Source organism: Neomonachus schauinslandi, chromosome 7 (assembly GCF_002201575.2).
Source record: "Neomonachus schauinslandi chromosome 7, ASM220157v2, whole genome shotgun sequence".
Classification (NCBI taxonomy): Eukaryota; Metazoa; Chordata; class Mammalia; order Carnivora; family Phocidae; genus Neomonachus; species Neomonachus schauinslandi.
The window spans coordinates 24,648,369-24,674,259 of record NC_058409.1 but is presented as its reverse complement, the minus strand read 5'-3'; the positions used below and the strand labels follow the sequence as shown (position 1 = coordinate 24,674,259).

At 38.7% G+C, this 25,891-nt stretch overlaps 1 protein-coding gene and 1 non-coding gene across 3 annotated transcripts in view; one reads left to right on the top strand and one right to left on the bottom strand.

Moving 5' to 3' along the window:
* Nucleotides 1–1,055: 1,055 nt before the first annotated feature.
* Nucleotides 1,056–25,891, bottom strand: part of HSPA4 (heat shock protein family A (Hsp70) member 4) — a 46,736-nt gene continuing 21,900 nt past the window's right edge. The window contains exons 6-19 of one of the 2 annotated variants that reach the window (XM_021702053.1): nt 25,317–25,450; nt 22,829–23,073; nt 14,427–14,503; nt 12,989–13,140; nt 12,393–12,499; nt 11,820–11,953; nt 10,664–10,845; nt 9,351–9,437; nt 7,748–7,900; nt 6,505–6,630; nt 5,174–5,281; nt 2,701–2,820; nt 1,514–1,675; nt 1,056–1,297 (exon numbers count right to left, since the gene is read on the bottom strand). In XM_021702053.1, the coding sequence (XP_021557728.1) occupies nt 1,094–1,297; nt 1,514–1,675; nt 2,701–2,820; nt 5,174–5,281; nt 6,505–6,630; nt 7,748–7,900; nt 9,351–9,437; nt 10,664–10,845; nt 11,820–11,953; nt 12,393–12,499; nt 12,989–13,140; nt 14,427–14,503; nt 22,829–23,073; nt 25,317–25,450 (1,991 nt within the window). In that variant the 3' untranslated portion in view covers nt 1,056–1,093. Of the gene's footprint in view, nt 1,298–1,513; nt 1,676–2,700; nt 2,821–5,173; nt 5,282–6,504; nt 6,631–7,747; nt 7,901–8,767; nt 8,790–9,350; nt 9,438–10,663; nt 10,846–11,819; nt 11,954–12,392; nt 12,500–12,988; nt 13,141–14,426; nt 14,504–22,828; nt 23,074–25,316; nt 25,451–25,891 lie in introns of both variants that reach the window. The other variant, XM_044917126.1, reaches the window with a different exon arrangement.
* On the top strand, nt 4,256–4,388 carry LOC123325425. Its single transcript, XR_006540429.1, has one exon. It is a non-coding gene; the product is annotated as a small nucleolar RNA SNORA70 (small nucleolar RNA).

Genomic DNA, 25,891 nt, shown 5'->3' with positions numbered 1-25,891 from the left:
CACTAATTTCAGACTCATCCAGTACAGTCCAGTGTATCTCAGGGTTTGGTGTTTTTTTCTTTTGTATAATCTGTCAGCTGTTTAACATATAAATTGGCAGGTTCATGGCAGATATTAACACAACATACAATTGACTGTGAACGAGCTAAAAAGAACTTTTAACTCTTGTCTTAGGACTTCAAGCTATACCTCAAATTTACACACAACATCTCTCACCTGAATGAGCAGGCCAGGATACAAGTCTTTACACCATAATTAACAAGAATCAGTTCCTCAGCTCAATTTACCACGCCTACATCCAACAATACATCTATCCAATTCTAACTCTGCAAAGAGAAAATTATTTAGACTTGATGTTTGGGGTATTTGTGAATGCATTTTCAGGAACATACTTTCTCAGGAAGAGCTTCCAGGTCCAAAATCCTCAGTTGCCAACTCGCTGCAGGTGAAGGGGTCTGTTTTCCCAAGAGCAGCACTCGGGCATTTGTAAGAGGAGCTCCTTCCCTGGAGCAGGGGGCGGGAGGGGCGGGAGTCTAAGTGGAGCGGAAGTGCAGCGTGAAGGAGCTCAGCGCACGCCCCTCACGTTCTGCTATGTTCATCCAGGCCATGCCATGCTCTAGTCCCCAGAAAGCAGGGACCCCAGCCCCATCCCCACACCAGGTGGGGAGCCTTCATGGCAATCTCCACAACAGATTTCTGAAGCACAATTTCCAGAGTTCCTGCCACACAGGTCACAATGAAAAGTCTGCTTGACAGCTAGTTAGAGCCTTTGCTTATAGCTCAAGCTTTCCAAAACAAACTTATCCTTGTGTAAGCATATTAAACATAAAAGGAGTGAAGCAGAAGCTCGGTAAGTAAGACTAACTGGGCTTCTAAATAGTACCATTATGAAAAAGATACAACGCACTTAATTTCTGTATCTAACTATTTAGAAGTCAAAATGCTCCATACATTACCTACATCCCCTCCCACGAAATCCCCTAAAAACTGACTAAGAAATCTCCAGTATTTGATTGCTCTAGTTGGTATTTAGAACAAAGCTGACAACTTAAAGCTTTATAATAGTCTGTTTTAATATAAACAATTGTTGGAATCAATCAATGTCCATTTCAGGAAGCTTCTTGTCTGAATCCGAAGGCACAGCTGTGTCTGCACCCTGCTCGGCAGCCTGAGGGCCTGGGCTGTCTCCTTGTCCATCCACTGGTCCATTCTGCTCTGCATTTTTTTGCTCCTCTTTCGGAGGTTCCACTTTGGGTTTGGGCTTTGAAACTACAGGGCTACAGAAACTCATCAGCTCCTAGAACAGCAGAGGAGAGAAAACTGTGGGTTCTTAAAAATAGTAAATTTTACATGACATTCTCAACTTAAACCCAAGTCCACCCCCTCCCAACCAGAAGCCAGAAACTAAGATGCACTAATGAAGTTCCCTCCTAAGTGTCACTTTAAGGACCATTAATAATAAATAACAAGGCTGACAAGAAAAGACTATTAAATATTCAAAGCCATAAATTACCTTAATTTTAGCTTCAATCTCTTTTGCCTTGACAACTGGATCCATGGTCAGACTCTGCTTGTTCTGAAGATTCAGTTTGTTATTCATCCACTCCATGGCCTCATTCGTGCTTTTTTCCACCTTCATCACGTCAGCAGCATCCAAATGGTCATACTGGTCCTCCTGCAACCAGGAGACAACCAGGCAAGTGTCAAAGGATGATACTCTCCCCACCCAAATATTATCTACTTGTTCGCCGTCTTTCAAAAACGTATAGTCTTTCCAAAAATGAAGCACATTCAGCCTCACCATCCAAATGGACATTCAATTCCTTTTTAAAAGAATTCAATTAAGAGAAAGTAACCCCAGTTTTTAAAACACTCAGGAAATAGACTTAAGGGCCAAAAACATACACAAGGGTAGCAATTGAAAGACTTCAATGTATAAAAAGCACATGCCTGACAATCTTATGAAGGTAATTTCACAAACATGACATTACAGGTCACAAGATGTGAGAGCAGAGGTTTAGGCATGCTAGTTAGGAAGCAAAACAATAATGAATACAATTTTTTAAAGGAGACCTTTTAGAAACAAAATTTTTTCAGAATTAAGCCAAATTTACCACTCAAAAGTTTCTTACAGTGACTATCCATCAAGAACCTGGAGTAGAGTGGAGTGGTTAGGAACCCAAAATTTGTGGAGTCAGACCTCAGGCCAAACCCCACTTCTCAACAGTAAGCTTGGGTGTTACTTAAGGACAGTGAGGCTTAAGGAAGTTAGGAGGTACCTGTAATACTACTGACGTGACCACCTACCTCACTGGGGTACTCCTAAGGATTTAATGAAATAATGTATTTATGGAATGTATATCACAAGTGCTCAAAAAATTGTTAAGTAGTTTACTGTTCAGACAGTCCTGCATCTGCATACCAAACCAAACCATGTGCCTAATGGTTCTCAGAAAAGACCAGGATAGAGCAGGTTAAGTCACTGATGAAGCATCTGACAGCAAGAAAAGGAAATCGAATATTGCTCACTTCCAAATTCTACCTATTAAAGAGTTCTTACTAAGAGTCTATAAAATATTATACACACTACACTAACAACCAAAAAGAGGTATTTAATATTTAACAATAGTTTAAAAAAAGCAAAAAAATCGCCTCAAAACTTTACCAAAGTAACAGTAAGATAAGAAAAAGAACAGATACCTTGTTTTTGAAAGAGCTGATTACTTTCATATACTGTTGGATTTGTTTCCCTAGTTCTTCAAATAATTTTGGTCTTTCTTCAGATTCCTGGAATCGCATCTTAATAGGTTGACCTAGATTCTTAACATAAGAAAGAATGTTTAAACTATCAGAGAAGTATTGTTTCTACAATTACTGAGATCCACCACGGATTAAAGTACATTTCATCTCCATGCACTTGATGTAAAAAGCTCAATATTGCTCCCCATTCCACTGAAATCCATCCTTAGGCTAGATAGGACAATACACCTCTATACCGTTCCATGTGGAGCCACTTCAACTTGTCACTGGAGTCCTAATTCTCAAAAGAGAGTGGGGAGACAACCCTAAAGGAGGTGTCTCCTGATAGTGATACACCATCCTTATAAGAAGCATACCTGCCAAAATATTTTTTTGAAAATGAAATCTGATGAAGACTCTAGTTCTAACCATCAATTTATCCGATGGTGATAAATAACATAGAAGTGAATTAGAAAATAACAGCACAGAAATGAAAACCAGCAAAATCCAGACGGGGTGAAAATCTGACCTAGGACATCTGATCTTTTTAAATAAATGAATATGGGGGCAGAAATGATGGAAGAACTACACAGATTTAAGAGACAAAGCATAAAATATATGGTCCTTAGGGGGATTCGGAGTCAAACTAAAAACTGATTTATAAAACAACTAGAACTTGAAAACTGAATACATGGTGACATTAAACATGATATTAAGGAATCTTTTTAAATGTGATAATAATATAGCTTAAAGTTATATTTTCTTTTAAATACATACTGAAGTATTTTCAGAATAAATATAACATGATGGACTTTCTTCAAATAAATGGGAGTGGGAGGGAGCAGAAACGGAACAAAACTGGCCATAAGCTGACAACCATTAAAGCTACTGTACTTTAATGTGTTTGACATCTCCCATAATAAAAAGTAAAGCAAAAGACTCCATCGGAGAGCTCTCACTGGAAGCTCATTATCCTTCCACAATGACAGGAAAACTGCAGGCACTGTCCTTGAGCAATTCCATTTCAGAGGTTAATCACAATGGCCCAGTTTAACAAGAAAGGTAAGTAACCCACAGAAATGTGACAAGTTCTTCCCGTGCATTTGAATCCTTTTGCAAACAAAGGCCTCAACCTTAGATCATTTTTTGTATTTTTTTTAAATAAAGTTTTATTCAAATACAATCACTTCATTCATTTACAGTCCTTAACTCAGAGGAAAGGCATGACGCTGGACATGCACTAAAACGAACTCAAGTGTACCAGGAATGAACCAGAAACCTTTAGATCTTCAGCCTAACAACTCTCCCAACTGAGCTATTTCGGCACCCTCATTTTTTTGTACTTTTAACCCTACGGTTTAATGACCAGATTCTTTAAATACAAAACAGATACTTTGCTTTACCGAAAATCAAAACTATATGAACAACCCTGCCTCAACTGCACTACAGGTGCCTTCAGGACAGGGCAACATCTTTCTATTCTTTCAATCGCCACATCCAGGATGCAACCTCCTTCAGGAAAACATTTTAAGTCCAAACTGAATTTTCAGAAAAATAATTTTGTGCCATGGCTGCAAACAGGAGCCTCCCTGGTAGTGTATGCAGCCTGTTAATTGTATGGGTTGTCCTAAGGGACCTTGGAGACAGCCCTTTCCAGTGGACATTGAGGTCTGACCTCATGCTATCTCCAATCTAGGTTGCAGACAGGTATGCGGGGTGCTTTTGGAAAGCCCCAGGGCACAGCAGCCAGGGTCCACATTGGCCAAGTCATCATGTCCATCCGTACCAAGCTGCAGAACAAGGAGCATGTGACTGAGGCCCTATGCAGGGCCAAGTTCAAGTTCCCTGGCTGCCAGAAGATCCACATCTCCAAGAAGTGGGGCTTTACTAAGTTTAATGCGGATGAATCTGAAGACATGGTGGCTGAAAAGCAGCTTATCCCAGATGGCTGTGGGGTCAAATACATCCCTAATCGTGGCCCCTTGGACAAATGGAGGGCTCTGCACTCATGAGAACCTCGGCACTGCCCCCTCCCTGTTCATGCCCACCAATAAATCCTACTTCCTGTCCAAAAAAAAAAAAAGAAAGAAAAAGAATTTTGTTATTTTGTAGGGTTCTAAAAACAAGAAAATGACAGTAAGTGATAAAGGGTATAGTTTTTCAATCACTTTCAGCCCGTCTTCATTACTTGATATGAAAATTCCTCCCAATTTTGAGATAAATCCTTGGAAATTACAGCATGGGTTCAGGTTTCAGAACACTTCTGTTTTCAAGAATCTTTTTTATTTTAAACAGTCAAAAGGAAATGCTTTCCATCCTCCTGCTTTATTTAAGTAAACTCTAGGCCCAACATGAGGCTTGAACTCACGAATGTAACATCAAGAGTCATGTGCTCCACCAACCGAGCCAGCCAGGCATGCCAAGAATCACTTACTTTTAATTCCACCAATTTATCGACATAAACTTGCTTTGGCTGGTCTTCTCCATCCTCATATAACCAATTTTCAGTATCTTCTAGTTTCAAGGTAAAACTGTTACGATCCTAAATATGAAGAAAAGATTATGATTAGGTCAGTCAAAAATCAGCTGGTTGACCAGCAAAGTCAATAGGCAAAGGCTGCAGTATCTGAATTTGCTTTAAAATACGGAGGGGACGGGACAGACGAGGGACACAGACAAGAATGGCAATGTCGTTTTGCTTGATATCTACAGACAGTTTTATTATTCTCTCTGTTGCAGGGTATAGGTTTAAAATTTGGGATAATTTGGTTATTTGAAAATTTCAGAAATAAAAACTGCATTTAAAAATATGTAAGCTAGGGGGGCTTGGGTGGTCAGTCAGTTAAGCATCTGCCTTCGGCTCAGGGCATGATCCCAGGGTCCTGGGATGGAGCCCCATATCGGGCTCCCTGCTGAGCAGGGAGCCTGCTTCTCCCTCTCCCTCCACCTGCCGCTCATGCTCTCTCTCACTGACTCTCTCTCTCTCAAATAAATAAATAAAATCTTTTTAAAAGGTAAAATAGGGCGCCTGGGTGGCTCAGTTGGTTAAGCGACTGCCTTCGGCTCAGGTCATGATCCCAGGGTCCTGGGATCGAGTCCCACATCGGGCTCCCGGCTCAGTGGGAAGCCTGTTTCTCCCTCTCCCACTCCCCCTGCTTGTGTTCCCTCTCTCGCTGTCTGGCTCTGTCAAATAAATAAAAAAAAAATCTTTAAAAGGTAAAATAATGTAAGCTATAAAAAAAACAAAGTCTTAAAAAAATGTAAGGTATATAACTAAAATACTGTATTGTTTATTTGAAAGCTGCTAATAAGTAGCTCTTAAAAGTTCTCTTCACAAAAAAAAATAATTTTTATAACTGTGTACAGTGACAGATGTTTAATTAGACTTATGTGATTATTTCATAATATATTCAAATATCATTATGTTATACTCCTGAAACTAATGTTGTCAATTATAGTTTTTTTAAAAAGTGAATTAAAATACAGAAACATGAGAGAAGGGTGGGCTGACTTAAAGAAAAATACCAGGTAAATAAAAGCATGCAAATGTATCAAAAAGTGATGCATTAAAAAAAAAAGAAAGAAAGAAAGAAATGTTTCATGAAGACAAGACTTTGGGAAACACTGCACTAAAAGAAACACAAAACTTTTCCCCCAAAAAGCCCATTTTTAATCATTTGACTGTGTACCTACGGATGCCAGAAATGTGCCTACTACATTTAAGGCTGCTCCCAGAAAACACCTAGTAGGTAAACACATACTTACATCTTCACTCACAAACTTCTCGTATTCCCCACTAAGCTTGTCTCTCATCTCGTACACATATTCTTCCACTGCATTCTTGGCATCATTCCTCTCCTTCTCCAGTTTATCCTGCATGATCATCTTACCCTGAGAACAGTATAAATTAGAAATTCAGACAACTCAGACAATATCCTCTTAAATACTAAGTCCTGTAATTATAAAAGTGGGAGAATCGGGCGCCTGGGTGGCTCAGTTGGTTAAGCGACTGCCTTCGGCTCAGGTCATGATCCTGGAGTCCCTGGATCGAGTCCCGCATCGGGCTCCCTGCTCAGTGGGGAGTCTGCTTCTCCCTCTGACCCTCCCCCTTCTCATGTGCTCTCTCTTTCTCTCTCTCTCAAATAAATAAAATCTTTAAAAAATAAATAAATAAATAAAAGTGGAGAATCCTTCTTCCCCCCCAAATCCTCTTAGTTCTGCAAATCATCCGAGAAAGAAGTGGAAGCATTGTCTCCAGTAAATTATGAAGATCAACTGTGAGTTCTGTGAGTGTGCTTAGAAAAAAACAGTAATAGAAGTATCAAGATTCAGAAACTCAAAAGCAAAATAAGGAAAAGAACTTAAAACAAGAGAACTTTAAGAAACTATTAGCTCCATGTTGTCATAAGGTGGTATATTCTGCTGTAGGATTACTATACAGTAACAAGAAAATCAAATGATTCACACAGTATAAATGTTACAGGTCTGTAAAACAAATCTAAGATCCAAGGGATATGTGATAAAAAAAAAAAAACTTCAGAGACAACAATTAATTCAATAATTTGTGCACCAGGGTGCCAAACCTTGCATCACTCACGGTAACAAAAGTTCTCAACACTGACTTACAACAGGGGAAGGAACTAAATACACAAAACAGCACTACCACGAATGCTTTGATTTCTCTCAACGTCCATGACCCAGCACCTCAAACATCCCAAGCTCCCAAGTGAACAAACACACACACGAACCCGAACATGAATGATACCACCCTAAACCAAAGACATAATGTCAAAGATGTCTTAACAGAGCTTCTACCTATAGACACATAAAACTATAAACGCATTTTGATATGTCATGGGATTTGCCCTTGAAGTACCCAAAAATCTAAAATCACTCCCTTAAACTCCAAACAACTGAAAATGCATAAAAGGTCACTAGACAAAGAGTTTTAACACTATGGCCACTTTAATCTGTTAGCTTCTTGTTCTAAGAGATCTGAAATAACCACCTCATTTTCAATGTACAAGTTGAGCATCTCTCGGTCTATCTGCCACAAAAGCTGATTCTCAATTGGCAGGTCCACGGTACTGGTCTTCACTTTTGCCTTCTTGGCTTGAGGTGGTTGGTCCATCTTTTTGTCTTTTGATCCAGCTTGAGAGGTCTGAAATAACAAGAAATCATTATTAACAAACACATATACAGACTATCTTAAACTTCCAAATGGGTCGTGTTTCAAGAGCTCTTTTTGGTTTTTTATTAGTTTGTTTTCTAATGATATAAATAACCTGGGATGACTACTTGTAATATCTAGAAAGTTAAAAACATCAATATTCTATGAGTAGTCAAATCCAAAGAGACAGAAAGTAACAGTGGGTGCCAGAGGCTGGGGGGAGGGAAAAGTGGGGCAATGGGGAGTTGCTGTTGAATGGGCACTTCACGCTAGAAAGGCACCAGTTCTCAAGCCACCTCAATGAAGAAGCCTAAGTAGCAACCACCCCCTGAAATGCCCCACAGCCCCACAGCATGTGGTGGGAGAAGCAGCTCTCCTTTCTCCTCGCCAGCTCCCCACATACACATTGAGGAAGTACTTCTCTCTCACTCTGCTGCCCCCAGCCATACAACATGAAGGGTTTTCCACCCTGGAAAAGGCCTTTCCTTTTCCTCTCCCCATTATATTTTCTTTTTTGTAAGTATTTGCATAGCCAAATGGAAGTAATTAAACTTTATTAACTGATGTGAAAATGAGTAACAGACTGAAGCCATCTACGGGCTCTGCCAAACTTTTTTAAATGCCACCATCAGAAATACCTCACAAAGTGAGACTATATATTGCAATGTCATAATTTGAAAGACAACATGCTTTCAATACTGACACCGAACTTAAACATGAAAACTTGGAAGTTAGAATTAAAAACAGGATTGTAAAGGATTCAAAAATGTTACATATTCATTTAAACAAATACTTGGGATAAATATACCACTTACACTATTTACAAAATACATGTAAATATTTTATTATTTAAAACACTATCTTTGGGGCACCTGGGTGGCTCAGTACATTAAGTGTCTGCCTTTGGCTCAGTTCGTGATGCCAGGGTCCTGGGATCGAGCCCCGCATCCGGCCCCCTGCTCGGCGGGAAGCCTGCTTCTCCCTCTCCCACTCCCCTTACTTGTGTTCCCTCTGTGTGTCTCTCTCTCTGTCAAATAAATAAATGAAATCTTTAAAAAAATAAAAATAAAACAGGTTTGAACTGCAGAAGTCCATGTATATACAGAGTTTTGATAAATAACAGTACAGTACTGTAAACGTATTTTCTCTGCTTTATTTTCTTAGTAACATAATTTCTCTAGCTTACCTTACAGTAAGAATACAGTATTTAATACACATAACATACAGAACAGGAATTAATCAACTATTTGTGTTTTTCTGGTAAACAGAATAGTGAAGTTTTTGGGGAGTCAAGTTATAATGCAGATTTTTTTTTACTGCATAAGGGTCAGGACCCCTAACGTGCACACTGTTCAAGGGTCAACTGTGTAACTACCTTGTAAGATACAGTATCCCATGTATGTGAAGACATTACAAATCCCATTCTAAAACACAATTATACCTCCATTTCTTCAGACTCTGCCTTATTTTCTGCTGGCATCTGCTGCTGCTCTTCAGCATGTGGTTCCTCCTGGTCCACTTGCATCTTCTGAAAAACAGGTCACATCGAATCCCGAAGCTAGGAAATACTAATGGAAGACTAAGCAACCTTCATGACATACTGGCAAAATCCCATGGTATGGAATTCCTGATCAATTACCAGCCATCAGAACGCCTGGACTCAAATTCCAGCTATGACACATGTTACCTATTAATATGGAAGTTTTCCTCTCTGGATCTCAGTTAATAAATCTGTACAATGGAGTAAACACTTGCCCTACCCTACCCGTATGTAAACAAGGGTGGCTGTGGAAATGCTTTGTAAACCACAGCAGTACTCATCTTAAAGGAGGGTGGCAATATTTAACACAGTATTTCTGAAGAGAGCAGGAGTTTCTCCACGCTTCCTCATAAGTAAATTTCTCTCAAAAGTCTCAACATTTTCAAGCAGTTCTTAAATTAGTCTTTTCATCCTTACAAGTACAGCCACTGTGTGCATTAGGGGAGGTGAACACCTTGAAAATTCTGTTAAAAGAACAAAGCCTGGGGGCGCCTGGGTGGCTCAGCCAGTTGAGCTCCCAACTCTTGGTTTCAGCTCAGGTTATCATCTCATGGGTCATGGTTGGTTGAACCCCCATGGCAGGCTCCCCACTCAGTGGGGATTCTCTCCTGCTCTTCCCCCAACTCACGTGCATATGCGCGTGCTTTCCCTTGAATAAATAAATCCAAAAACAAGAACAAAGCCTGACAATAATGACAAAGAAGGGAAAGTTTGTGGAGGCCTGAATCACCGGCTTGCAATGTCTGCAGCTCATAAGAATGACCTCAGAGGCTTCTAAAAGTGATACCTGGGCCTTAACCCAGACCAACTCACTAAGACCTCTGGAGACTCAAACATTTGTAGTTTCATAAAGCTTGATTTTGATGCACAATAAGGATGAGACCAGGGCATGATTCCAATAAATGACTGTAAAATCAACTTATGAAAATAACCAAGACTCAAAGCATTCTTCAGTAATGAGAATCAAAAACAACTCAACTTGAGAAGTACACTGTCTGAAGAGAGAAGCCAAATTATATTCCATTTCTGTAAGAAAGACTGCATAAAGACCTTCTGCTAGTTCCCCCGTGCTAGCATAAGGGGACACAATGCAAACCCACTCTCAGCAGCTGTCACAAGGTTCCTCCCAACCCAGTCAATTTGTTAGAATTTCTAGACAAGTCACCGGTACACCATCATAAATGGTCTAAAATGGTCTAAAATGTCCAGATTACCTCTTCCTCCTTTGCATTCTGATCTGTTTCCATCGGTTCCTCATTTTCCTCAAACTTAAGCACTTCCACTAGAGATGCACTGGACACACTGAAGATGCCATGGACGTTTACTCGAACCTTGACTTTCACTTTTGAACTGGAGCCATCAGACTGAGGAGTGACTTTCTGAACTAAAAACTGAGCTACGGACATACGAAACAAAAGAGAACACATAACCTGAGAGGACGAATTCAAACATGAATATATGCCCATACGCCGGGTTATGCCCATTTCTCAGTGACAGGTCAAGTAATCTTACTAAATCATTAGATTTCTCCTTCTTCTCTCATAAATAGTCAAATTCTCAGTACCTTGTCCCGATTAAGGACTCACACATCTCCTAACCCTCCAAACATTTTCTCACCTCTGGTCCCTTATTCCAATTCATCTTTATATGCCACTGCCAGGGAAGTTCCTAAATTGATGTCACTTATCCTCTACTGAAAAAACCCTAGTGATTCCGTACTGCTTCTGTCATTTATCAAGAAATTGCCATACATCAAGAGTCAATTACTACACAGAGTTCTACTTACGTTCTTTAATTTACAAAACATGAATTCTCCTTCTTATTCCCATTTTACAAATGAGGAAAACAGAGTAGGCTAACTTTCCCACAGCTTCTAAGTGCCATTCAGGATATTCCTAATACTTCTAATACTTTACTCGTGTATTCTAAGTCTGTAATGATCATGTAATTCTGGTTTCTCTCTCACCTAGTGTAATTTCCAGATTATAAGAACTTCTGAGGATCTGTGAAGATTCTAGCCAACATGGCTCCATAACCTAGGATACTGACACAACTATTTTCTAATCATTTTCTGTGTACATCTTATAACTCTGTGTTAGGGTGAAAATTGAGTTTAACTCCTTTTTAGTGTCTATGTATTATCACATTATGCACAAGGTATACCCACTATGTGCATTAACCAAGAAATACTGCCCACACAACAGAGATCCAATTAAATAGTAACCATCCTGCTAGTAGTGAAGTGGTCACAAGCCTGGAAGAGGTTTTTTGCGTGGGATTTACAATACCAAATTTCAGATTATACTTGCTAGCTCCCAGTTCTCCCAAGTACATAATTTTTCTTTTTTTTAAGTTCCCAATTCTACTTACCTATAGCAGGATCTGGATAGGGCAAATCCTGCAGGGAACTATAATAGGCCTCAAGAGTGAAAGGTTCCTTTCTATAAAATGTGAGTACTTTAGAGAAAGGAGCAGAATGATTTTTTGTAAAGACTTCACAGTCACTAGATGGAGAAAAAAGACAAAAACACACAAATTTAAGATATTCCTGAACACTTTTACCAACTTATTCTACATCTGTAATTACTGTGTGGCTCTAGTTACTCTTCTCATGCTCTCTCATCTGGCATCATTTCCAGGATATAAGAGGTTCCAAGGAAAAAGAAACTTACATATATACCTATAGATATATATAAAATCAGTTTTAAGGAATATAAATATATTTGAATAAGTACGTCAAAGGCACCAATTACTTCAGCAGGATCAATTATAGTAAACTAAGTAAGGACACAAATTTATTCTCAAGACTAAAGGCATCACTTTGCTTCATGCACTGTAATGAAATGTTACAGATCTGCAGAAGTTGAAATGGAGGGCAATATTTTACTCAGACTTAACACTAAGTTAACTGTAAGTATAAAAATAATTAATAAATGTTATTACCTTGACCCTTCTTCAGCTGGAGAATTCCATCTCAGAGATATGGGATATGGTACTACATCAGTGATAGAAAATTCTCTGACTTTGAAAGCGGGCGATAAGATTGCACACTAGAATAATAATTTTTAAAAATTCCATATGACAAGTACAGACATTATGAACTGTTATTATGAGACCTATAAATAATAACTTCAAAAAACCACCATCAACGGTTTTTAAGTGTTTACATTAAGTGGTTTTAAAAACTTTCAGATTAACTATTATCTAGCCATTACTTTTCATTTTTCCATGAACTCAAACCTTTACTTAATTTATGTACAATGCTACTTCATATATAGACAACAGATAATGTGCCAAATTCTAGTAGTATTTCAGGCTTACCTATGTTTCTAGTAAATTAATTCAGCTTATTCCATGTGATAGAGTACAATTCCATTTATCAACACCACCTCTGATACCATTGTAAAACTAAAATTTCAGAATCTTACACCTAGAGATCATCCTAAGCTATCCTCAGATTATTAGCTAGATATAGAAAACCAATGCCGTCTTGGCACAATGACCTATAAATGGATGGCTACCTGTGAAAGAAAGCTCACCTGCAATGCACAGCCTCGAGTGACAGCTTCATCAGCATTTAGTGTTGTACTAAGCTCTTTACCAAAAAATTTGCTGATCTTCTCTTTCAATGCAGGGATTCGTGTCGCGCCACCAACTATCTCCACTGCATAAATATCTTCTTTCTTTAACTCTATTTTGAAATGATTAAAAAAGACATTGAGATGAAAACAATCTTTAAATTAGTACTTTACAATAAAATAAAAGAGCAATATAACATCTTAACACAACAAAATAACTTAGATTCCTAACAAAACCCTGCCACTCCTTCACCCCCTCACCACCACCACCACCACCACCACCCACCCACCCACCCACACACACACACACACACACACACACACACCCCTGCGGCATCTGAAAACAAGTAGGTATGTTCTGATGCACCAGGGGCAGTGCGGCACAATACTGGGACTTAAGAGGACAGGGCCATGAATACTAAATGCCCTACAGCGTAGAGACCCCATAATCTCTGAAACAGTCCCACGTAAAAAAATTGTTAAAACATCAATAGTTAAGCTAGCCACAAGGAAAATAAGAGGGCCTTGAAATACTGAGTTACCCCTGACATGGCATGAAAGAAAAAAGTATTCGAAGCACACCTAGCCCCACCAGCACTCTACCCAGAGCATAGGCATTGGTCAGATTATTAACACAGGTACAGCTTCATCCTAACATAAGTAAAGAAGGTGCACACTAAAGCTCTTCCATCACTCATAGAATACTCCTAACACCACCTGGTTTCCTGGTCACATTTTATGCAACAAATACTGATGGTATGCTGAGCAGGGCTATTTAAAGAAATGGGCTATCCCAGTATGGAAAGATCATGCCAGTTTGCCTAATCACTCTGATTTAAGAGCTGACCTTTGTCAAGATAACAGTACATCTCAACACTCTGAAATACTTAGCAACCAACACAACAGTGGACTCCAAGTGAAAGTATGCTAAAGGTTTTAGGAAAATTAGTGATATATTACTAAATCAAATATCTACTTTTAGCTAGAGATAAAATTAAAGCATCCTGTTAAAATAACTATGTGGTTATCACATCCGCCCTTGGATGTATTTCTCAATCAGTAAAACATTCAGACAGAAAAGCCTATACAAGTACTACAAAGCAACAAAGCAAAAACAATTTTTACCACTATGAAATAAATGGGATGTTTATATCCATCTGGGTCTGAATTAGCTTTCTTGACAAAATATTAGATTTCCCTGGACACCATTATCAAAAGAGGTGGGGGCAGGAGGCGGGGGTGCTCCAGAGAAAAGACAGACATAAAAAGAAGCTTAATATAGCAATGAAGTAGTGGTATATACAATGAAAATTTGTGTAACTTAAAAAAAAAAAAGTAATAAACAACATTTTCCAAAGAGCCATGATTATACAAACAATTCAGTCACAGTAATACTTACTGGCTTGTTCCAAAACACTACGAAGTGGTGGCTCCACTCTAGCTAAGAGATCATCGCACATCTCCAGAAATTTGCCCCTATGAAAAAAACAGCAATAGGTTTAAATCATATTCCACTTTTATGGGGGGGGGGGCGGCGATGGCTAGAATCAAAAAGGCAGATAATAACAAGTATTGGCAAAAATGTAGAGAAACTGGATCCCTCATACATTCCTGGTAAGAATATAAAATGGTGTGGCCATTTTGGAAAAAAATTTGGCAGTTCGGGGCACCTGGGTAGCCCAGTTGGTTAAGCGACTGCCTTCGGCTCAGGTCATGATCCTGGAGTCCTAGGATCGAGTCCCGAGCATCAGGCTCCCTGCTGGGCGGGGAGTCTGCTTCTCCCTCTGACCCTTCCCTCTCTGATGCTCTCTCATTTTCGCTCTCTCAAATAAACAAATAAATAAAATCTTTAAAAAAAAAAGGGGGGGGGGTGCCTGGGTGGCTCAGATGGTTAAGCGTCTGCCTTCGGCTCAGGTCATGATCCCAGAGTCCTGGGATCGAGTCCCGCATTGGGCTCCCTGCTCAGCGGGGAGCCTGCCTCTCTCTCTCTCTCTCTCTCTCTCTCTCTGTCTCTTATGAATAAATAAATAAAATCTTAAAAAAAAAAAATAATAATTTGGCAGTCCTTCAAAGTGTTAAACGCAGCGTTACCATATGACCCAGCAATTCCACTCTAGGTATATAACCAAAAGAATTGAAAACATACGTCCACACAAAAACTTGCACATAAATGTTCTTCACAACAGCCAAAAAAGTGGGAAAAAAACCTAATTCCTATCAAGTAACATTCAGGAATAAAAAGGATGAATACAGTAAGAGAGACTGATAAATGTTAAAACATGGATAAACTTTTAAAAAATTATGCAAGCTGAAAGAAACCAATCAAAAAAGAGCACGTATTATATGACTCCACTTATATGAAATGTTCAGAATAGGTAAATCCCGAGAGACAGAAAATAGATTAATGGCTCCCTAGGGCTGGAGTAGGAAGAACAGATGATGAAAGACAGCTCATGGGTACAATTTTTTTTTTTCTTCTTTAATACACTTTTTTATATCAGTTTTAGGTTTACAGAGAAATAAAATGAATGTACAGAGAATTCCCACATACCCCTCACTTACCCTCCTCCCCCAGTTCCCCTATTAACATCCTGCATGACTGTGATCACATTTCTAACAGGTGCTGAGCCAATACCACCACATGACAGTATAAATCAGGGCTCCACAGACATCTGACACAAATGTATAATGATAAGTATCCAGCTTGATGGTATCACATGGAATAGTTTCACTGCCCTAAAAATCCTATGCTCCACCTATTCATCCCTCTCTCCCCCTGAAACCCTGCCAACCATTGATGTTTTCACAGCCTCCATCGTTCTGCCTTTTCCAAAATGTCATATAGTTGAAATCAAACAGTATGTAACTTTTTCAAACTGGCTTCTTTTGCTTACAATTATGCATTTAGGGTTCCTCCAAGTCTTTTTTATACCTTGATAACTCATTCAGGGTTTTTTTTATGAGATGATGAAAATATTCTATAACTGGGTTGTGGGGATGGTTGCCCAGTTTTGTGAATATACTAAAAAGCACTGACCAGACACTTCACAAGTGTGATTTTTATGAATTCTATCTCTGAGGTACAAAATAAACACACACAAATGGCAAAAATTTAAGACCACCTATACCAATACTGGTGAGGATATAAAACTAAAACTCTTACATGTTGGTGAGACTTTGAGTTTTTTTCCCTAACAGCAAAAAAAAAAACTGGAAAAAGCTAGTGTTCACCAAGAGGAGAAAACAATAAACCTACAACGGCACACTAGTCAGCAATACACACGAAGGAACAAATGACAGATACAACAACTCAATGAATGTCCCATTTTTTTTTTTTTTTTTAAAGATTTTATTTATTTATTTGAGAGAGAGAGCACAGGAGAGGGGGAGGGTCAGAGGGAGAAGCAGACTCCCCGCCGAGCAGGGAGCCCGATGCGGGACTCGATCCCGGGACTCCAGGATCATGACCTGAGCCGAAGGCAGTCGCTTAACCAACTGAGCCACCCAGGCGCCCCTGAATGTCCAATTTTATACTGAGCAAAACAAGCCTTACACAAGACTACACACTGGATGGCTACATTTCTAAGAAGTCCTGGAACAGGCAATTTTCATCTCTGACCCCTTAAAATGAAAAGTCCCTGAGGGTGAAGGCCCAGGGAAACATTTCCAGAGATGATGCACTGTCTCCTGAGAAAGGTATTAGTCCATTGTCAAAACTCAGCAAAGGGAACACTTCAAACTTGAGTATGTCATTATATAAAAATAAAACAAAAACTATAAAACAGTGAATTCTGATTAATATGCATACTTTGGGGGACGCCTAGGTGGCTCAGTCGTTGAGCGTCTGCCTTCAGGTCAGGTCATGATCCCAGGGTCCTGGGATTGAGCCCCGCGTCAGGCTTCTTGCACAGGGGGAAGGCTGCTTCTCCCCCTCCCGCTCCCCCTGCTTGTGTTCCATCTCTCTCTGTCAAATAAATAAAATCTTTAAAAAAAAATGTGCATACTTTGGTATTTGGGGAGAAGTATACAGATGGATGTCTGCAATTTAGTTTGAGGTGCATCAAAAAACAGAACTGGTGGACAGATAGAAGGATGGATAGATGAACAGGTACAGTTAATGTTATAAAGAGAATCCAAGTGGCAGGATAGGGATGTTCACTATAAAATTCTTTGTTTTGCTGCATATTTGAAAATGTCCATCATAAAAAAATGAAAAGACTCCTGCAGAGAGAAGTCTTGAAAGATGGCAACAGCAGTAGTAAAGGCTTTTTCTTTCTTTTTTAAAATTTGTTTGGAAAACTAATTCCCACAACTATAAAATTCACCTATTTAAAATGTATAATTAAATGGCTTTTAGTATATTCAGAGCTGTGCAACCATCATAATCAATTTTAAAACACTTCTGTCACCATTAACCATTATTCCCCTGACCCCCTCACCTACCCCTCAGCCCTAGGCACCCACTCATGCTGGACATTCCATATAAGTAGAATTATACAAAATGCAGTCCTTTGCAACTGGCTTCTTTCACCTGGTGTAAAGTTGTCAAGGTTCTTCCATGTTATAAGCATGTATCTGTACCACATTTTTTTAATTGCCAAATAATATTCCATTGTATGGACATACCACATTTTGCTCATCCATTTTGGTAGTTAACGGACATTGGTGTTGTTTCCATTTTTTGGCTATTAGGAATAGTGCTACTATGACCACTCATGTATGAATTTTTATGTGCACATGTTTTATTACTCTTGAATGTATACCAAGGAATGGAACTGCTGAATCATATGGTAACTCTAGGTGTAACCTATTTTAAACAACTGCTGAACTGTTTACAAAATGGCTACACCATTTTAGACTGCCACCAGCAGTGTATAATTATTTCTCCGCATCCTCTTCAAGGCTTCTGACAACAGTAATCCTGGTGGGTGTGAACTGTTTTGTCACTGTGGTTTTGATTTGCATTTCCCCAACGGCTAATGATGTTGAGCATCTTCTCATACCCCTAACTGGCCATTTCTGTATCTACTTTGAAGAAGTATCTATTCAGATCTTTTGCCCATTTTTTAATTGCACTGTCGTTTTATTATTCAACTGTAATCGTCTCTATATATTCTGGATACAAACAGTATAGTTTTTTAATCTCTTCATATCCTGTCAAATAAATACACAGAGCAACCCCATTAACACCTACAAGAAAAAGAAGTAACACAGTATCCTCCACAAACGCCAAAATACAAACGGGTCAAGAAAAACCACCAATAATTATACAATTCCTACAAAGTATCAGTATCTGTGCAAAAGGAAACAGAGGAAAACAAGAGGACATATAATGGGCCTGAAAAAATAACCAAAAGTCAGCAGGCCAATTTGAAAATAGCAGATAAAGTCAGGAGTGGTTGGCACACTCCAGAACAAGAGAACATAAAAAAGGTCCTCGATACGGTACATTAAGAACCATGCTGAATAGGAACCAATAAACTCTCTATAGTAACCAAGTTAAAAGTTTCCTTCAAGAAAAAAGGGCCACAATGAGGAAAAACTGCTGATAAAATCCAAACCAAAGAGAACACTGGAGACAAAGGAAGATAGAATAAAGGAAAACAGAAAGTTAAGAAGCCACATTTTTAAAATACTTCATAAAAACAAAAGAGGGCACTATCGAGCAGTGAATTCAGAAAAACGCAACACACTCCAGTCTAAAAATTGAGAATACTAAAAAAAGGGGGGCAGGGGGATGCCTAGGTGCCTCAGTCGGTCGACGGTCTGACTCTTGGTTTTAGTTCAGGTTATGATCTCAGGGTCGTGAGAAGCAGACCCGCAGCAGCCCTAAGCTCTGCAGGGAGTCTGAAGCAGACCCGCAGCAGCCCTAAGCTCTGCAGGGAGTCTGCTTAAAGATTCTCTCCTTCTCCCTCTGCCTCTCTCCACAATGACACTCTCTGGCACACTCTCTCTCCTAAGTAAATCTTTTTCAAAAAAAAGTTCAGGAGGGGCGCCTGGGTGGCTCATTCATTAAGCATCTGCCTTTGGCTCAGGTCATGATCTCAGGGTCCTGGGATTGAGTCCCACATAGGCATCGGGCTCCCTGCTTGGCGGGGAGCCTGCTTCTCCCTCTCCCATTCCCCCTGCTTGTGTTCCCTCTCTACCTGTCTCTCTCTCTCTCTAATAAATAAATAAAATCTTTTAATTAAAAAAATTAAAATTAAAAAAAAATTTTTTTTAAAGTTCAGGAATATTATAGATTTCACATAAAATGAGACTAGGCAGGGGCGCCTAGCTGGCTCAGTCAGTACAGCATGTGACTCTTGATCTTGAGGTCACAGGTTGAGCCCCACCGTAGAGTTTACTTAAAAAAAAAGAAAAAGGGCACTGGGGTGGCTCAGTTGGTTAAGTCGCTGCCGTCGGACTCCAGTCATGATCCTAGGGTCCTGGGATGGAGCCTCACATTGGGCTCCTTGCTCAGCAGGAGTCTGCTTCTCCCTCTCCCTCTGCCCCTCCCCCCCCCACTTGTCCCCTCTCTCTCTCAAATAAAATCTTAAATAAATTAATTAAATAAAAAACAAAAAAATGAGACTAGACAAATCCACTGAGACAAAAAGTAGACTGGTAATTGCTTAGGGTTAGTGTGGGAGGAATGGAGAGGACTGCTAATGGATATACGAGGTTTCTTTTTGGCCTGATGAACACATTCCAAAATTAGATCATGGTCCTTGTTGCACAACCTTGTAAATATACTGAAACCACCACTGAATTGTACATTTTAAAGTTTGACACATTTTATGGTATATGAATTGTATCTCAATGAAAAAATGATACAGAAATGAAAGAACAGAATTAGAAAAACTAAGAATTAGAATAAAAGAATAAAAGAGTATCAGAAATGAAAAATAACCTAGAAATGACACAAGGACAAACACCCCAAATAGTGGCATAAAGGGATGAATGGAAAGAGAATGACAAATATAGACCATAGTCAAGAAAAGATCCAACATACTTACATAAGAGTTTTGAAAGAATAAAATCAAAGTACAAGAACAGAACAAGTACTGAATGATGTAATTCAAAAAAACTTCCTTGGTATTTAAATAGCTGTGAAACTACATACCAAAAACACACACTGCATACCTGGGAAAAACTGAACAAAAGCAACCAGCAACAAAACCCTATTACTCTGGTAAATTAGACTTTCAAGAAAAAAAAAATATATATATATATACACATACATATATATACATATATATATATATATGTATATGCAGGCATCTAGCAAAAAGAAATAAAAGTAACTGAAAAGTACACTGTCACAATTAGACAGCAATGCTATATGCCGAAAGAGTATTATTACTCCATTTAAGATAATCAAGGAAAGGGGCACCCAGCTGGCTCAGTCAGGGGAGCATGCCACTCTTGATCTCAGGGTTTTAAGTTATGTAACCCTTGATCTCAAGGTTGTAAGTTTGAGCCCCACACTGGGTAAAGAGATTACTTAAAAATAAAACCTTAAAGAAATAAGATAATCAAGGAAAGAATACGAGCTAAGGTTATGTTCTATCCAACCAGGTATAAATGTGGAAAACGGTCATCAACATGCAAGAACTGTACAGGGTTCACATGTGCCATTTTTTAAAAATCTATTAGAATATCCTTCCAACAATCAAAATGATGAAGACACACTAACATAAAGCAGCAGTAAATAACAAGCCTCAGCAAGGATGTGGTGAAATTGAAACCCTTATACATTGCTGGTCAGAATGTAAAATGGTCCAAATGCTGAGGAAAATAAATTGGCAATTCCTCAAAAAACTAAGCACAGAATTAGCATATGACTCAGCAATTCCACTCCTACATTCATCCAAGAACTGAAAACAAAATAGTCAAAATAATACTTATTCATGAATAGTCATAGAAGCACTACTCACGATAGCTAAAAGGTAGGAACAACCTAAAGGTCCATCAGTTGATGAAAGGATAAAAAAAAAAAAACGTGATGTTATCCATACAAAAAGATTATTTGCCATAAAAAGCAAAAAAGTACTAATACGTGCTACAATGTGAATGAACCTAGAAAACCTTATGTTAAAGAGGTCAGACACAAACGAAGCAAAACACAGTTACAATGCCATTTATATGAAACATCCAGAATAGGTAAATCCAGAGAAAGAAAAAAAAAAAAGTAGTGGTTGCCAGGTACAAGATGCAGAGAACTGCTTAATGGTTATGAGATTTTATTTTGGAGTGATGAAAATGTTTTGTCACTAGATAGAGGTGGTCATTGCACAACAATGTGAATGTACTAAAAATGCCAGAGTCTTTCACTTTAAAATGGTATGTGAGAGCACCTGGGTGGCTCAGTCGGTTAAGCATCTGCCTTTAGCCAGGGTCATGATCCCAGGGTCCTGGGATCGAGTCCCACGAGGGGTCCATGCCCAGCAGGGAGCCTGCTTCTCCCTCTCCCCTACTCATGCTCTCTCTGGCCATCTCTCTCTCTTTCTCTCTCTCTCAAATAAGTAAATAAAATCTTCTAGGGCGCCTGGGTGGCTCAGATGGTTAAGCGACTGCCTTCGGCTCAGGTCATGATCCTGAAGTCCCGGGATCGAGTCCCGCATCGGGCTCCCTGCTCGGCGGGGAGCCTGCTTCTCCCTCTGACCCTCCCCCCTCTCATGTGCTCTCTCATTCTCTCTCTCTCAAATAAATAAATAAAATGTTTTTAAAAAAAAAAATCTTCTAAAAATAATAAAAATATAAATAAAATGGTATGTGAATTTTACCTCAAAAGTTAATTAGAAAAAAGGCTTCAATGTCAGAAAAAATCCGGTTTCATTAATTAAAAAAAAAAAAAAAAAACTGCTGGTGAGCATTATAGACTATATGAAGACTATAAACTAGAGCACAGGATAGGACAGCTTTGCACTCAATGTACACAAAGCACAACTGTTTAAAAAAAAAAAAAACAGCACACACGTTGTTCTCAGTTTTTAAAAAGTACAAACTACTTACAAGAGTCTACTTGGTTGTGATTACCATGAAACATTCCACTAAATTTCTGAGGGACACACTGGTACTAGCCTACCCCCCAGTCTCCCTAACAAATACACACACAACTGCTGCTTAATAAGAATGAAAACGCTCACTTTCAAGTGGAGAGGAAAGAGGACTATCAATGTGGTTACTAGGCACATTAATATAATTCCAATTCCATCTCAATTTTTTGAGGGTAACTGAGGCCATACTTCCCCAAGCAAGTCATCAATTGTGACTAAATTTTTACCAGGAGAGTTCACATCCTTAAGAACTTACCACTCTCATCATCCAAGCAACCCAAGAGAAAACAGTAACATTCTGGGTGTTTCTGAGGATAGTCATGAAATGTCAATTACCCAGAATTCTTGCAGCACTGTACAAAGAGACCTATTGCCCACAAGTGACCCTGATCTACCCAAGAACACCAATTTCTGAATCAACAACTAAATAAAACTCAATACTATTCAGCATTAAAGCACCTTGCCCTGATTTTTTTTAAAACTACTAACTCACATGTAATACATACACCTGTCAACTTACTGGAATAATCAGAACAAAAAGATCAGTCTACAATATTAGAATAATCAAACCAAACTTCACATAAAAAGCAGGATCCTGAATGGTCTCTAATTTTTACCCACAGAAGTTATCTTTATAGTAACGATGATAATTTCAACATTTGTAGCAGCCATGATAATTTCAACATTTAACTAAATAAATGCTAATAGAAGTGGAGAAAAATCACAGTTCAGTTTAACATCAAAATACTGGTCTGGTTACCTATTCATAGTCCCAGATACATCAACATCATTCATAAAACATTCGATGCTCAAAGGGAGGTCTGAAGCATTTGCACTCATCAATTTCTTGAGTTTCTCACACTCTTGAGACAGTCGTAATAATGCACGGATTTTAGATTTTATGTCTAGTTTGTATTTCTTCCCAAATTCTTCACAGAAGTGATTTACTAACACCTCATCAAATTTTCTGCCTCCCAGTGTTGTGTCAAATGCAGTGGCCAGAACCTTAGGAAAAAAGATGATAATTAATTCAAAAATAAACCAATCAATTTAATATTTTATCATGATATATATTTAACTGGTAAATTATGAGTGGGCACATTAAGGTTGAAACAAGGCAATGTTGTACCTGTCATTTTATCACTGTGAAAAGAGACACTATAATCCCCAATTTACAGATGATGGCTACAGGCCCAGACAGGTCAGATAATCTTCAGGTCACAAAGCTAGTATGTGGCAGAAGTGCAATTCAAAACCCAATCCCCTCAATTCCAAAATCCAAGGCCTTTCTACTACACCCTTCTGACTGCAAACTAAAATTACATATCCAAGGCCAAATGCACTAACATGTCATTACACCGTTCTGGTCTTATCACTATCACAAAACTATGAATAACAGCAAAGCCCTACCTCAATGCAGTTTACTACCAGGAAACATTCTAGAAGCTTAATTCACAGCAACTTGTAGAAGTCTCATTAGCTTTGATTATCCATTACCCAAATCTTGAGCAGATTAGAAGCAAACTAGATCTAATCCAATTCAATAATAGAAGGTAGGCTAAATAAATGATTACATTCTTTTTTATTTTTTTAAAGATTTTATTTATTTATTCGTGAGAGACATAGAAAGAGAGAGAGGCAGAGGGAGAAGCAGGCTCCCTGCAGAGCAGGGAACCCAATGTGGGACTCAATCCCAGGACCATCATGACCTGAGCCGAAGACAGATGCTTAACCGATTGAGCCACCCAGGTTACCCAATGATTACATTCTTATGAAAAAATCAAATCAATAAAAACCAATTTCTTCAAAGATGTTAAATGTCATGGGGAAATCTTAATATATTAAGCGAAGAAAAAAAAAACAGGACACAAAACTGATTATAGTCTAATTCTAATTTTGTTTTCTTCAAAACACTAAAATGAAATACAGCATCCTGTTCATAGTAGTAACATTGTGAATGCTTTTTCTTTCCCTATAAATGTCTTCCAAGCTGGGAGTGTTTTCATAATGAGTGTTTTTAGAATTAAATTTTAATTATTAATTGCAAAACTGACAGACGACAGGAAATAATAAAGGACAATTTTGGTGGCGGGGAAAAAGGCAACTAATCACAAATATACATCACTTTGACCCAAAGCCAAAGCTCAATTATGGCCAGTAGCTTCTGTTTAAAAAGGTGAGGGGTGCCTGGGTGGCTTAGTCAGTTAAGCGTCTGCCTTCGGCTCAGGTCATGATCCCGGGGTCCTGGGATGGAGCCCCACATCGTGCTCCTTGTTCAGTAGGGAGCCTGCTTCTCCCTCTCTCTCTGCCCACTGTGCGCGTGCTCTCTCTGTCAAATAAATAAAATATTAAAAAACGGAAAAAAAAGCCCTAGAAACAATATAAATCAGAACATAAAGTGAAACCAAGTCTAGTTTTCAAAATAAAAGGACTGTAACAAACAGGGTCTCAAAATGCCCTCCAAACCTAACGAATACTTATTGTGAGACAGTCCCGCCCCACCAATCCCCAAATTTGAAGGAGAAAGGCAACTGAAACCTCGGCACAAAGAACCCTGATACACAACCCTAGTAACTACAGCTAACACTCAAAAACTCATTGGTTCTTAAGCAAATTGTAGATAAAATCGGCTAGAGAACTGATTTTATATCCCATTGGGTAACTGCCATATACCGGCAAATTCAAATGTGACCATGCTGACTCTCTGGCCTTCCTTGCCTTAAACAGTGCTAGACTTCTCTAGTCTAAGTCTGCTAGTGCTTTCTCCAGAGTTCTAAGATTTCCAGAATCTAGAATATCACTCTCAGTCTGGTTTCTTTTTGGCCATCCAAGTTTTAGTCCCCACACTCTTTTCCCAAACACTCAAAACCTTACGATCAAGAATACAATACCTTTGTCATCTCTTCAATCCTCAGTGTAAAAAAATTCACAAAGGGACTACATATTAAGGAATCCTAATAAGCCTGCAGGGTAAGCATTATCTTCTGCAAATTATAGATTAGAAAAATAAGGATCAGGAATCTTAAGAGCTTGTTCCTCAAGGTCTATGCTTTTTGCTTCACACCATGCCAACTCTTGATAAACTACAGCTTCTACCCTACTTCTACATACCTAGTTCTAGTTTAGATGGCTCAGACCAAGCTTCCATTAATGAAACAAAATTCTTTAAGTTATTTTTTCAACTGTCTCCCATAAATTCCTCATTACCATACACCTGTAATAAAGTTTTCCAGAAATATTATACTTACTTTAAGTTTTCCTCTATTAAACGCACATACAGAAACTTGATAAGAAGAATGCCCCATGTCTACAAAAACTACATTTCGTGGTTTCTCTTCTAGGGCAGGAAGATCTTGCTTATAGATTCCATAGGCAAGAGCAACTAGTAAGAAAAAAATGAAATTCAATGTAACATTATCATTTAAATAGTACATTTAAAATACACTTTAAGTAAAAAAAAAAAAAAATTTATACAGTGAATAGGACTGCATCACATGCTATGTTTTACAAAGAATCAAATTCTTCATATGCTTTGCATAATTTATTCATGAGGAACAGTTACTTCAAAGAATTAAATGCTGACATTCACTTAGACCTCCTTAGTGTTTACAATTTCTACTTCCAATGACTTCGGCAATTTTTCCCAACCACTTCCCCCATTTTTCCAAACATATTTTCCAGGATTTCTTTCTTCTGCACCATCTCAACATTCCCACATATCTCTCCCTGAGATGTTGCTTTATACTTTACAGCCCATTAAAAGGCTGGAGAAAAGGTGGATCTTTAAACTGACACACTGTGAACGCACAATAACTGTGTTACT